The following is a 12,498-nucleotide window of genomic DNA, read 5'->3' on the forward strand; positions in this document are numbered from 1 at the left end:
ACATGTGCAGAGAGGTCAAGAAGGGTGAAGACTGAGAAAAGGCCTTCAGACTTGGCAATTAAAAAAATCAAGGCAACTTTGGAGAGAGCAGTTTCATTTGAGTGATAACATCAAAAGTCAGATTGCAAAGGGTTAAGAAATGACTGAGAAGGGAAGAAGTGGAGGCAATGATTATAGACAGATTTTTCTAAGAGTTTGGTTGAGATAGGATAAAGATCTAGGGGAAGTGGGAAGGGAACAAGCATTATTAAAAGCCTACTATTACGCCTGGCACTGTGCTACGCATTTTACAATGATCTCATTTGATCCTCACAATAATCCTGTGAGGGAGGTGTTATTATCACCCTCATTTTATAGTTGAGGAAACTGAAATAAAGAGAGGTTACATGACTTGCCCAGAGTCATACAACTGCCCTATAGCCACTTACAGGATGACAACTTGAGGGTTTTTAGGCAGCAGGGAGATGTGAGCTTGTTTGGAGCCAGAAGAGAGGAAGAGAATGGATATTAGAGAAAGAAGAGATAACTAAGGGGGAAATCTGATGCAGAAAATGGGAGGGGATAGGATCAAGGGTACATGCAGATGGGCAGGATTTGAAGAGAAGGGCCACCATTATTTTTGTTCATCACACATGAAATTTAATAGTGTTCATCAGCTACTGAAAGTTGTACTTTCAAAAACTGTGTTAAACCATAGCCTTTACTCAATGCGTTTCATTTCAACAAATATTAACCACCTACTATCATTTCACTCTCCTTTACTTCCAAAGATCCATAATTTCACTAGTGTAGACACCTCCCCCATTCCCAACCTCCCTTCCCTCCCTTAAAAGAGACTCTTTGTGAGTTGGGAGGAGGGGGTATAGGTGAGGAGAATCTTTTAAGATCTAAAAAGAACCTTCGGTGGATTACAATTTGTTGGCTTAGCAACTCCCAAACAGTCCATTGTTTATACTTCCTTTCTAAGGCATATTTCTGTACTGTCTCAAAAACAAGAATATCAAGACAGCAGATGAAAAACAGTACCAATCAGTTGGGTAACTATGGCTTTGTACTAATGTTTTTTTATGGCTGATAATACTATCATATTTATGCTATGGAAAAAGGAAACAGAAGATGAAATATTATTTTTTTTTACTATTTTGTACCTTCGCATCATATTTGCAATGGAAAAGAGGTGTTATTTTGAGCAGTGAAGTAACTAAAAACATGAAGTCACCAGAACTCATTTTCTCCAATCTGTCTAGATATTGCACTTGAGCATGGAATACTCTTTGCAGTTAAAGAATGTTCAATACCATATGATTCTCAGAAAGCAGGCAACTTTCAGAGAAAACAGAGACATGAAAACAAATTTATTCTCCTAACCAAAGTACACCTATTCATATTATGTTATGTATAGGACAAAATAAAATGGAACCTTAAGGTATGTAAATAAGGATACAAGATGAAAACTTTTAAAGAAATTAACTGTGTGGACAATAGGCTCTTAAAAACAACATGCACAAAGATTATAACAAAGTAAATGAAAGAGAATCACTAAAAGGATTTCCAACTCCAAGTAAATGAAAAGCCAATGAAAGTTAAAGACAAGAGATACTGAAACATGTTCATGGCACAGAGGCAGGGGACTACTAAGGTGGAATATTGTCTGCACTATCAGATGCAGGCATTAAATTGGAACTTTTGCTTAACTGTTCAATCTGGAGGGGTATGTGAAATAACTGTGGTTAAGGATAAAAGGTATTAATAAAATCTTTTTAAATAACCAAATGTCATCTAAAAATGTATGCTTTGCAGGAGGGGAGTTCTATTATAGTTGAAAAGAGTTGTGATTCAAAAAAACAAAGTGGCTTCATATAAGGAATGTAATATGCTGATATGAATCATAATCAGTGATATATACACCCAGAGTAATTTCTGTGTTCAGAGTCCATTAATGTTCCAGGGCTCAATGCAACTAGCTTAGTAGCCTTTGTAAAGAAAAGCATCTGGAGGACCTCAAAATCCATAGGACATCATCCTTCAACTTAAACCCTGTGCTGGATTTCCTCCATCACAATGGAAAGATACATCTCCCTGTCTGGCCTGATGCTTAGGATTGGTGACCATTGGCCAAGGTTATTTTTTGTTGTTATTATTGCATGACATTGCAAATTCTCCTAGAAGAGATCTGTAAACATTGAAAGGAGGTTGGCCTGACCATTCATACAAAAAGAATAAGTAAATGGACAATGTGCCCTGTCCAGATGACATGAAGATGAATGGAGAACCCAAAGAGCTTGTCTATCAGTATGTATATCTGGGAGAAATGGCATAAAGGGATAAGAGGTTTGGTCCAGAATTAAAGTGGAGCAGGAAAGTGAACTGGACTGATTACCTTTGGGTAACTGCAAACCTCACTTAATGACTCTAAACTTCTCCTGGAAATGAAAGACCATTTTTTAAAAATTTGTATCCTTTGTACATCACATATGTTTCCCATTGTACCCTTCATTCTACAAACTCCCCCACTCTACCAAAAGAGCCATAAGGAATAGTTCTTTTAGTAGTAAAAAAAAGAGAAAGATAAGTTCAGTAAAAGCTAACCAACCAATATGTTGATAAAATCTGACACTATAAGCACTGTTTCAGACCCATAATCCCCTCTCTCTGCAAAGAAACGTCATCTCATTTTTCTTCTTTGGAACCAGATTTCATCACTATAATTTCATGGTATTCAATTTCAATTCCTGTCATTTTTGTTCTTTACATTTAAATTTTTGTGAGTCATGTGCACACACAGCCTTTCCACCTCTACTTGATCTATGTAATCATCATATAATAATAACTAAAATTTATATAGCGCTTCCTATATGCCAGGCACTGTGCTACATGCTTTACAATTACTATCTCATTTGATCATCACAACAACTCTTGGAGATGAAGAAACTGAGGCAAATAGAGGCTACGTGACTTGCCCAGGGTCACACAGGTAGCATTAGAGGCCAGGCTTCAATGCAAGTCTTCCTGACACTAGTGCTAGTGCTTTGGGCACTATGGTACCACCTAGTTACCATATCCATCATATTTTTTTCTCCCATCATTTCTTATAGCATAGTAATAATCCATTACAGTCATGTAATATAATTGTTTAATATCCTAATTGACACACATTTACTTTTTTCCAGCTCTTTGAAACTATACATGCTGCTATAAACGTTTTAGTATATGTCAGGGCCTTTCTTTTTGTCACTGACTTCTGTTTCTTAGCCATTTCCAAATCATACCTGCTGCACTCTGATCATGCTCTGGAACCTCAACTGTGTGTCTGGGGCTAAAGGTTGTGAGGTGAACTCTGGCCTTATCTTGCCCAGAGGCAGGCCACCACATCCCTTCCTAGTTATTTCTTCTTCTGAGTTTGGTCTTATCCTTTGACCACTTATTGAATGATCATTTATTCTGATCACACATCTCTTTGGTCTCATATTTTCTTGGATAACGGAACCTTAAAACAGATATTTGCTATGAAATGTTTTCCCTAGTTGATAGTTTCCCTTCTTATTCTCTATTAATTCTGAATGTCATTTGCACTTTGGCAAACCTCTTCATACCCTTTCCACCAGAACTTAAGATTCTGTCCCAAGAGTCCCCTGGGCTCTTATAGGTAAATGCTTGATTTTGCTTTGTCCAGCCAGGAACCAGCCCATTGCTGCCTTCCTCCTTTGTTGTTGTCTTCCTGTATTAGATTATAAGTTTTTGGACTGTCCTACTTGCTTATATTTGTATCCCAGTTCTTATTTTCTAGCACACAGTAAGTGCTTAACACATGCTTTTTCATTCATTGGGGTCTAGCAGTGGAATTATCGTGTCAAATGGTAAAGAAATTTTAGTCATTCTCCTTGTATAATTCCATATTGTTTTCCAGAATGTTCGGAACAATTCATAGCTCTACTAAGAGTGCATTAATGTCCTTGTCTTCACAGCCTTTCCAATATTGACTATTCTCATTTTTTTGTCACCTGTGAATTTTGTAGAACGTGAGGGAAAAGTTCAATTTTTTAAAAATGTGGATTTTATTAGTGATTGGGGGGAAGGGGAGGTCTTCTCTCATATAGTTGTTAAATATTTTGTAACTCTTTTCTTGAGAACTGTTTTTTCTTATCCTTTGATCACTTATTTACTGGGAAAATGTTTGTGGTATTATATACAAGGTCACCCAAAAGTCTTAGTATTCTTAGCATTAGTATAATTTTAAGCCTTAATAGCTTAAATCTTTAATAGTTAGGACTTTGGGAATACTTTATATTATTGTTAGTTGTCTATGTATCTTGGATATTAGATCCTTAAAAGTTATTTGACATAAAATTTTCCCATAAGTCAAGCTTCCTTCTGTATTCTAATTCCATTAATTATTCTCATGCAAAAGCCCTTCAATTTCTTATAATCAAAATGATCTAGTTTACCTTTTGTAATTACCTTTATCCTTTGTTTTGTTAAGAATTCACTGCACTGTTGGTTGTGGTACATGCCTATCATCCTTGCTACTGAGAAGGTTGAAGCTGGAAGATCACTTGAGCTCAGAAGTTTTGAGTTGCAGTGGACTAAGTTGACTGGGTGTCTGCACTAGATTGAGCATTAATATGGTGAGGCTCCAGGAGCAGAGGGACCAGCAGGTTGGCTGTGGAAGGGTGAAGTGGCCCAAGTAAGAAAGACAGCAGGTCAAAGCTCTCAAGCTGATTAGTAGTGAGACTGGACATGTGAGTGGACATTGTAGTTTCAAGCTGGGAGGAATAAAAAGACCCAGAACACTATGTCTCCAGGGTCATGTCCTTATCATTAATAAATGTGGCTCCATCAGCACTGAGTAGCTGAGATACACCATGTCTTTGGTCCATAAATAGCCTTTAGGGCATCATAAAAGCTCTTTAGATTGTTACTATCTGTGTAAAACTGAATTTCATCTGCCTTCTTACTGAGCCAAGAATCCTGCATCTCTTGTACCATTTCACTTGGACTAGGTATAAACTATGCCTAAGTGCTACATAGAAGTGGGAGTTTGCAGACAGATGAGATCAGGAATACTCAAAGAAAACTTTAAGAAGGAAGAAAAGCCATATTGTCATATCCTCAGGACTCTAAAATCCATAAGGTCACTTTCAGTATAGTCAACTGAAATTCTTCAATCCCAATAGTAGTAATACGGTTTCTTGGTTAAATATTGTGAGAAAAATTTTAGTGTGTAAAAATGTATCTTCAGCTTTCTGCACATTATACATACACTGATCACTGAAATGATGTCTTTGACTCTTCCTTCTCCCACATATCCGTCACCAAGCACTATCATATAATTCTTCAATCTCATCTCTCTTGATTCTGTGCCTTCCTTTCTATTCCTATGGGCACAGCTGTATAAGGTCCTCCTCACTAACTCCACGGACTGCTGTCAGCCTTCTAATTGGCTCTTTATATCAAACTCTTGGTTCAACCCAAAGTTCACACTGTTGTTTAATATTCGGTACACTCAGTTCTGTCCATGGTACTCCTCTGTTCAAGTCTTAAATGGCTTCCTATACTCTATCAAATAAAAGTCCTAACTTTTTAGCTTAGAGGACATTTTTCCAGCCCCATCCTGCACTGCTCCTTTCCTTGTGGACTACATGCTACAGCTATGCTAACCACTCATCCTTCTTAGCACAATACAGGACTTTCCTACCTTTCTGCATTTGATCATATCTGCAGTGTCCTTTTTTGATATCCTATTCAAAGGCTCAGTTCAAAAAACACTTCTTTCAACAAGTCTTCCTGATATTCTGCAGTTAAAGATTATCTTTCCTTCACTGTATTACAGTTTTTATAGGGGAGGAACTTTACAGACCTACCAGTCTAAGTCATTCATTTTTCAGATACACAAGAAGTAGTAAGTAGAATAGGCATGATTTGAACTCGAGTGCTCGAATTAATTTTTTAGACCTCAGACAGCACTTTAAGATTCTCAAATTGTTACTTATTGTATACTTATTATATTTAATAGTGTAGGTTATTATACATTATTGAAGTTTATATGATTTAATATGTCTTAGCATTTTCTCCAGGGTCTAATATAGTGCCTTGCACATAGTAGGTTATTTTTTAAAATGGGTGAAAAATGAACAAATGAAAGTGGACCTGGTAATGAATGCAATAAACTGTTTTCAGCATGCTGCTTTCCTTTTTTCATATAGGATATGAAAATATAAATTAAAAAAGATACAGCATATGCAATAGTTAATTTTCATCATTGTTTTAAGTAATACAAATAAAATTCTTAAAAGATAATTATTTTAGGTACAGACATGGAGAAACTATAGTACAAAGAATGATCTTATAGTGGCAAAATTTATTATTTTTATTTATAGGCACTATAAATATACTCAGTAATGTACAATCTGTGAAATATGCTCCCCAAATGGAAATGATTTAAACCTTATTCATATTTTTGATGATTCCATAAGAGCTAATGCCAAAGAGTATCTTTTGAAGTCATAAATTAAATCAGTAATCCAAAGGAAAGATTTTAATAGGCTTCTTATGATATACACTTTTAGTATAACACTTCAAGGTCACCTGTCAAATCCATCTTTTAATTTCATAAAGTACTCATAAATGTAAAACTCCACTTTATTTTAAAAGTGGAAGAAACTGTAAAGGAGAATAATTAAACCAATTTACACAGAGTAAGCAAATTTCATAGTATATATATGAAATTTTAATTTACTAATTGCCAGATGATGTGCACGAAAGAATTAATTAGAACATTAAGATACCAGCAACATACCCAGTTTTATTTTTGTCCAAGATGCTAGGAGCCAAGGATCGGATATATGCACAGGTACATATAAGCAGCAAGATTACTGTCAGCAGGCTCTGAAAGTTGAAAATGGCAGACTAGAAAAAACAGAAAAAAGAAAAATTAATTTCAATTTCATAGTAACAGCATATTTTGATACCTTTAAAAAATTTAATTTCTTCTTCTGATATATTGCATATCAAAGAAGAGACGAATGCTGACCTTGGAATCAGGAAGACCTGGTTCCAATCCTGCCTCAGACACTTATCTGCTGTGTAACCCTGGGCAAGTCACTTGACCTCTGCCAGACTCAGCTTCCTTGTCTGTAAAACGAGGGGGCTGGACCTGATGGCCTTCCAACTCTATTTATAATCCTATGAAATAATGAATGGCAACTTAAAGAAACCATCTGTTTCTCTAGAACACAAACTAAGAAGCTGCCTTGATTGCCAAATTTTACACTGAGTTGTAGAGTACAGAGATTTTAATATATTAATGGTACCAATGTTTTAAGGTTATGAGGCTTTATTTGGAGGTGGTTAAATTTCTGTGTAGGGGTGATATTTTCCTTTTGATTTTTAAGGGTGAAAAGATATCAAATTAATTTTTTAGAAATTAGTGTGATAAATGAACAGATTATGTCTTGTATATCCTTTCAATTTCTATTTTGCCCTGTGGCTCTAGAATATCAGGGCAGTTCTCCTTCATAATTTCTTGAAAGATGATATCTAGGCTCTTTTTTTGATCATGGCTTTCAGGTAGTCCAATTATTTTTAAATTCTCTCTCCTGGATCTATTTTCCAGGTCAGTGGTTTTCCCAAGGAGATATTTCACATTGTCTTCCATTTTTTCATTCCTTTGGTTCTGTTTTATAATATCCTGGTTTCTCATAAAGTCACTAGCTTCCACTTGCTCCAATCTAATTTTTAAAGTAGTATTTTCTTCAGTGGTCTTTTGGACCTCCTTTTCCATTTGGCTAATTCTGCCTTTCAAGGCATTCTTCTCCTCATTGGCTTTTTGGAGCTCTTTTGTCATTTGAGTTAATCTGTTTTTTAAGGTGTTGTTTTCTTCAGTGTATTTTTCAGTATTTTTTTGGGTCTCCTTTAGCAAGTCATTGACCTGTTTTTCATGGTTTTCTCGCATCCTTCTCATTTCTCCTCCCAATTTTTCCTCTACTTCTCTAACTTGCTTTTCCAAATCCTTTTTGAGCTCTTCCATGGCCTGGGACCAGTTCATGTTTTTCTTGGAGGTTTCTGTTGTAGGCTCTTTGACTTTATTAATTTCTTCTGTCTGTATGTTTTGGTCTTCTTTGTCAGCAAAGAAAGAATGCAGAGTCTGAGACTGAATCTCGGTGCGTTTTCGCTGCCTGGCCATAATCCCAGCCAACTAACTTGACCTTTGAGTTTTTCAGTGGGGTATGACTGCTTGTAGACCACAGAGTTCTATGTTCCACGTTTGGGGGGGAGGTGCCAGCTCTGCCGCACCAGCACTGCTCCTTCCCCAAGGACCCCCAACCCGAACTGGGCTCAGATCTTCGGCAGGCTGTGCACCCCTGCTCTGATCCGCCACTTAATTCCTCCCACCAGGTGGGCCTGGAGCCGGAAGCAGCAGCAGCCGTAGCTGCCCCACCTCCGCTGCCCCCGGGGCTGGAAGCCGAACTGCGAACTTCTTCCACTCCCGCAGCTTTTCCCACTAACCTTCTCAGCAGTCTTTGGTGTTTGTGGGTTGAGAAGTCTCGTTACTGCCGCAGCTCACTGAATCAGGGTGCTAGGGCCCCCTCTGCCCGGCTTCTGGTCTGGATGGTCCAAGTCGCTCAGGCTGGGCTCTGCTCCACTCCGTTCCCAGCTCCCAGCTCCGTGCGGGATAGACCTCACCCAGAGACCATCCAGGCTGTCCTGGGCTGGAGCCCTGCTTCCCTCTGCTGTTCTGTGGGTTCTGCCATTCTAGAATTGGTTCAGAGCCATTTTTTATAGGTTTTTGGAGGGGCTCGGCAGGGAGCTCAGGCTGGTCCCTGCTTTCCAGCTGCCATCTTGGCTCCGCCCCCATGTCTTGTATATCCTAAAATACTGTAATATTAAGTTTCACAGAAAAATAGTATCTCTGTTTAATCTTTATTTTCTCATAGTATATTACTCACTTCTAAGTAGTAAATGCAGAAAGTCTGATATTCACTGAAGAAATGATGTTTCCTCCTATTGATTCTTTATAAATGACATTAGGACAAAGGAGGCATTTCTACATGCAACCTAATATATGCAGAGGGACAAGAGGGCTGGTCTCAGAAGAAATTTCATATGTATTCAATAAGTCTGTTAATTTTCAGTATGATTTTTAAGGAATTTACTAATGTTAATTAAAACTCTCCTGAGTTACATTTTTCCAGTATCATAATAGAATATAGGATAATAGATTTAAGAGATGCAAGGTTGAGTCCAAACCTTTTATTTTATGGATAAGGAAACTGAGGTTCAGAGAGCTAAAGACTAGTCCAGTGTGTCTTTATATTGAGGTTATGTTAATACATATTTCATTGTTTAAGAAATTTAAACCCTTCAGTATTTAGGATTACAAAGTTCTAAGTGTTAAGACATTTTGTGAAAGACAGCTTGCTTTAATGAACAGCTAAGAACTATATCCAGGAGACAGGAAGATCTGGTATCAATCAGGACTGCCTTACCCCTTGTCCACTCCAGTGGGCAGTCACAGGACCCACTGGGGAGAGCAGGATTGGGGGAAGGGGGAAGAACTGCCACCACTGAGGGGGCTCTCCCATCCTGCCTTTTCCCTTCCTTCTTAGGGCTCAGATGAGATGAGAGTCAACAAAAGTTCTTTCTGCTGAGGACGACCATCAGGTTTGCCATCTGTCTGGTCACTGCCTCCAAAGATCTTCTAGGTCTCGTTATCTGGCCTGCCTCTGTGACCTGCAACCTTCCCTCCAGCTAATTATCTATGTAACTTTAGGGACCACTGGGCCTTGCCATCCTAGTCCACTCCAGCAGCACCATTAAGACCTTTCCATCTGCCCTGCAGCTGAACTTTCTTTTGTGCTGTTTTCCTGAATTAAGAAGCAGAGACTATGTAGATCTTGAATTTGTATCTCCAGTGCCTAGCAGAGTGTCTGACACAAAGTAAACTCCTAAGAAATGCTTTTTCATTCATTCACTTTGCATATAAATTTCAGGTAAAATGGAACTTCTAAAATATGTATTTCTAAAGTAGTTCAAGAATCATCCCATTTTCTAGCAAACTCTTCCTTTATTGTAAAGGGAAATTTTAGTATAGCTTGTTACAATTAAATTTTTATTTTATTTTATGAATCTGAGGAAATTACTGAGTTTAAAGACATCTTTGATAAAAATATACTCCCCACATAATTAATGCTAAATATAATAGACTAACCTTCCAAATGCTATACCATTTTGGACAGCAGGAACTTTTAATTAACATGAATTGGGAGACAACAGGGATAGGGACTGGACCTGGGATGTCAATGGTTTAGGGACCTTTTGGTGCAGAACTGGAACCTCCTCTAACAGTGTAGGTTGGCACTTTCCCTGAAGTTTATAGTCTGGGATGCCTGGAGCTCTGGGAGATGAAGTGATTTGCCTAGGATCACATAGCCAATATGTGTCAGAAGTGAGCTTTGAGCTCAAGTCTTTCTGGCTTTGAGGACAGCTAATTATTGAGTCCTTATGGACTCTTGGGCGGTATAATGCTTTGGCATTTGATATAAATAACAGGGCAGCTAGGTAACACGGTGGATAGAGTGCCAGGCCTGGAGTCAAGGTGGCTCATTTTTCTGAGTTCAAATCTGGCCTTAGAGACTTACTAGCTGTGTGACCCTGGATACATCACTTAACCCTGTTTGCTTCAGTTTCCTCATCTGTAAAATGAACTGGAGAATGGCAAACCACTCTAGTATTTCTGCCAAGAAAACCCCAAATGGGGTCATAAAGAATTGGACACAACTGAAAACAACTGAACAATAAACAATATCGTTGAGCATGTTTTAACATCTTTTTCAACATTCAATCACTGCCCCTGCAAAAGTAGAAAGTGGCTGCATCAATCAATAAACATTTAATGCCAACTAGGTGCCAGGCATTATGTCAAGCACTGGGGATATAAAACGAGGCAAAAGACAGTCCCTGCCCTGAAGGAACTTATAATATAACAGGGGAGACAACAAATATATATACAAAGCCAGTTATATATAGAGGATAAATAGGAAATGAGAGGGAATTAAGAGAAATAAGAGAGGGAAGGCACTGGTATCAAGAGAGGTTGGACAAAGCTTTCTGTAGAAGGTAGAATTCCTGTATAAGATGAGACTTAAAAGAAGCCAGGGAGATCAGTAGCTGAAGCAGAGGGGGAGAGAATTTCAGGTATAGGAGACAGCCAGAGAAAACACCTAGAGCTGACGGTTGGAGCATCTTGTTTGTGGAAAAGCCTGGAGGCCGAGTTGGTGTTGAGAAATAAGGTGTAAGAAGGCTGGAAAGGCAGGAGAGGACCAGCTTACAAAGGGGTGTGAATGCCAAACAGATCATTTTGCAATTGATTATGAAGGCAATAAGAAGCCACTGGAATACATTAGTGGGGTGAGGAGGTTTGGCTTGACTGGACCTTTGCTTTAGGAAAACCACTTCAGTGGATGATGGAGGATGGGTTGGTGTGGGTAAAGACTTGAGACTGGCAGACCCACCAGCAGGCTATTGCAGTAGTTAAGGTGTGAGGCGATGAGGGCCTGCAGTAGAGCGGTGACAGTGTCAGATGAGAGAAGAGGTATATTTGACTGATGTTGCAAAGGTGAAACTGATTGGTCTTCGCAACAGACTAGATATGAGGGGTGACAGGAATCCGTGATGACTCTTAAATTGTGAGCCTGAGGGATTAGGAGGATGGGATTGTTTTCTACAGTAATGGGGAAAATAGGAGGGGGGAAGGGTTTAGGGGAAAAGATAGTGAGTTCTGTTTGGGACATAGGAAGTTTAAGATGTCTAATGGACATTTGCCCATAGTAACCCACTAAATTACAAAATGGCCATGAGTCTCATGGGGTCTATTTTCAATTCTGCAAAAGTAGAGTAGCTTAAAAAGGGACAGAAGTCATCGAGAATTTAAATTCTGTAACTGTTTATAAACATTAATTTTGTTATTTGCATATACATGTATCTGTATACATATACAAAGAATTCAAATACAAGTTAGTTACTAGAGGGCACCAGCAGTTGGAAGGACTGAGAAAGGCTTCTTACAAGATGGTGATTGTGCTGTATTTTAAAGGAAGAGAAACAGAGGTAAGGGTGGGGCAGACTATATTTTAGGCACTGGCGATAGTCATTGCAAAGGCATTAATATGGGGACATGAAGAGAAAGAAGGCACCTTCTGGTTTGGCTAGTCTGCAGAGTTGAGGAGAGGAAGCAATCAAATCAAGCTGGCTTGATAGGTTGGGGACCAGGCTGCTGAAGAGCTTTAAGGGCATCAATAGAGGAATTTACATTTTATCCTGGTGGCAACAGAGGAGTTGAGTAGAGGAGTGCCATGGTCAAATCTGTCCTTGAGGAAAAGCACTTTGGCAGCTGTGATGGGATGGATTGGAGTGGGGGAGAGACCTGAGGCAGAAAGATCAATTAGGAGGCTGATTCAAGAATGGAGGCAAAAGGTGAAGAGGGCTTGAACTAACTTTAAC

At 38.6% G+C, this 12,498-nt stretch overlaps 1 protein-coding gene across 1 annotated transcript in view; it reads right to left on the reverse strand.

The window, feature by feature from the left end:
* TMEM167A (transmembrane protein 167A) overlaps nt 1-12,498 on the reverse strand; it is a 37,823-nt gene that overhangs the window by 9,898 nt on the left and 15,427 nt on the right. Inside the window, exon 2 of the mRNA XM_036765929.1 lies at nt 6,797-6,906. Within this exon, the coding sequence (XP_036621824.1) occupies nt 6,797-6,906 (110 nt within the window). The remainder of the gene's footprint in view (nt 1-6,796; nt 6,907-12,498) is intronic.

Source organism: Trichosurus vulpecula, chromosome 1 (genome assembly GCF_011100635.1).
Source record: "Trichosurus vulpecula isolate mTriVul1 chromosome 1, mTriVul1.pri, whole genome shotgun sequence".
Classification (NCBI taxonomy): domain Eukaryota; kingdom Metazoa; phylum Chordata; class Mammalia; order Diprotodontia; family Phalangeridae; genus Trichosurus; species Trichosurus vulpecula.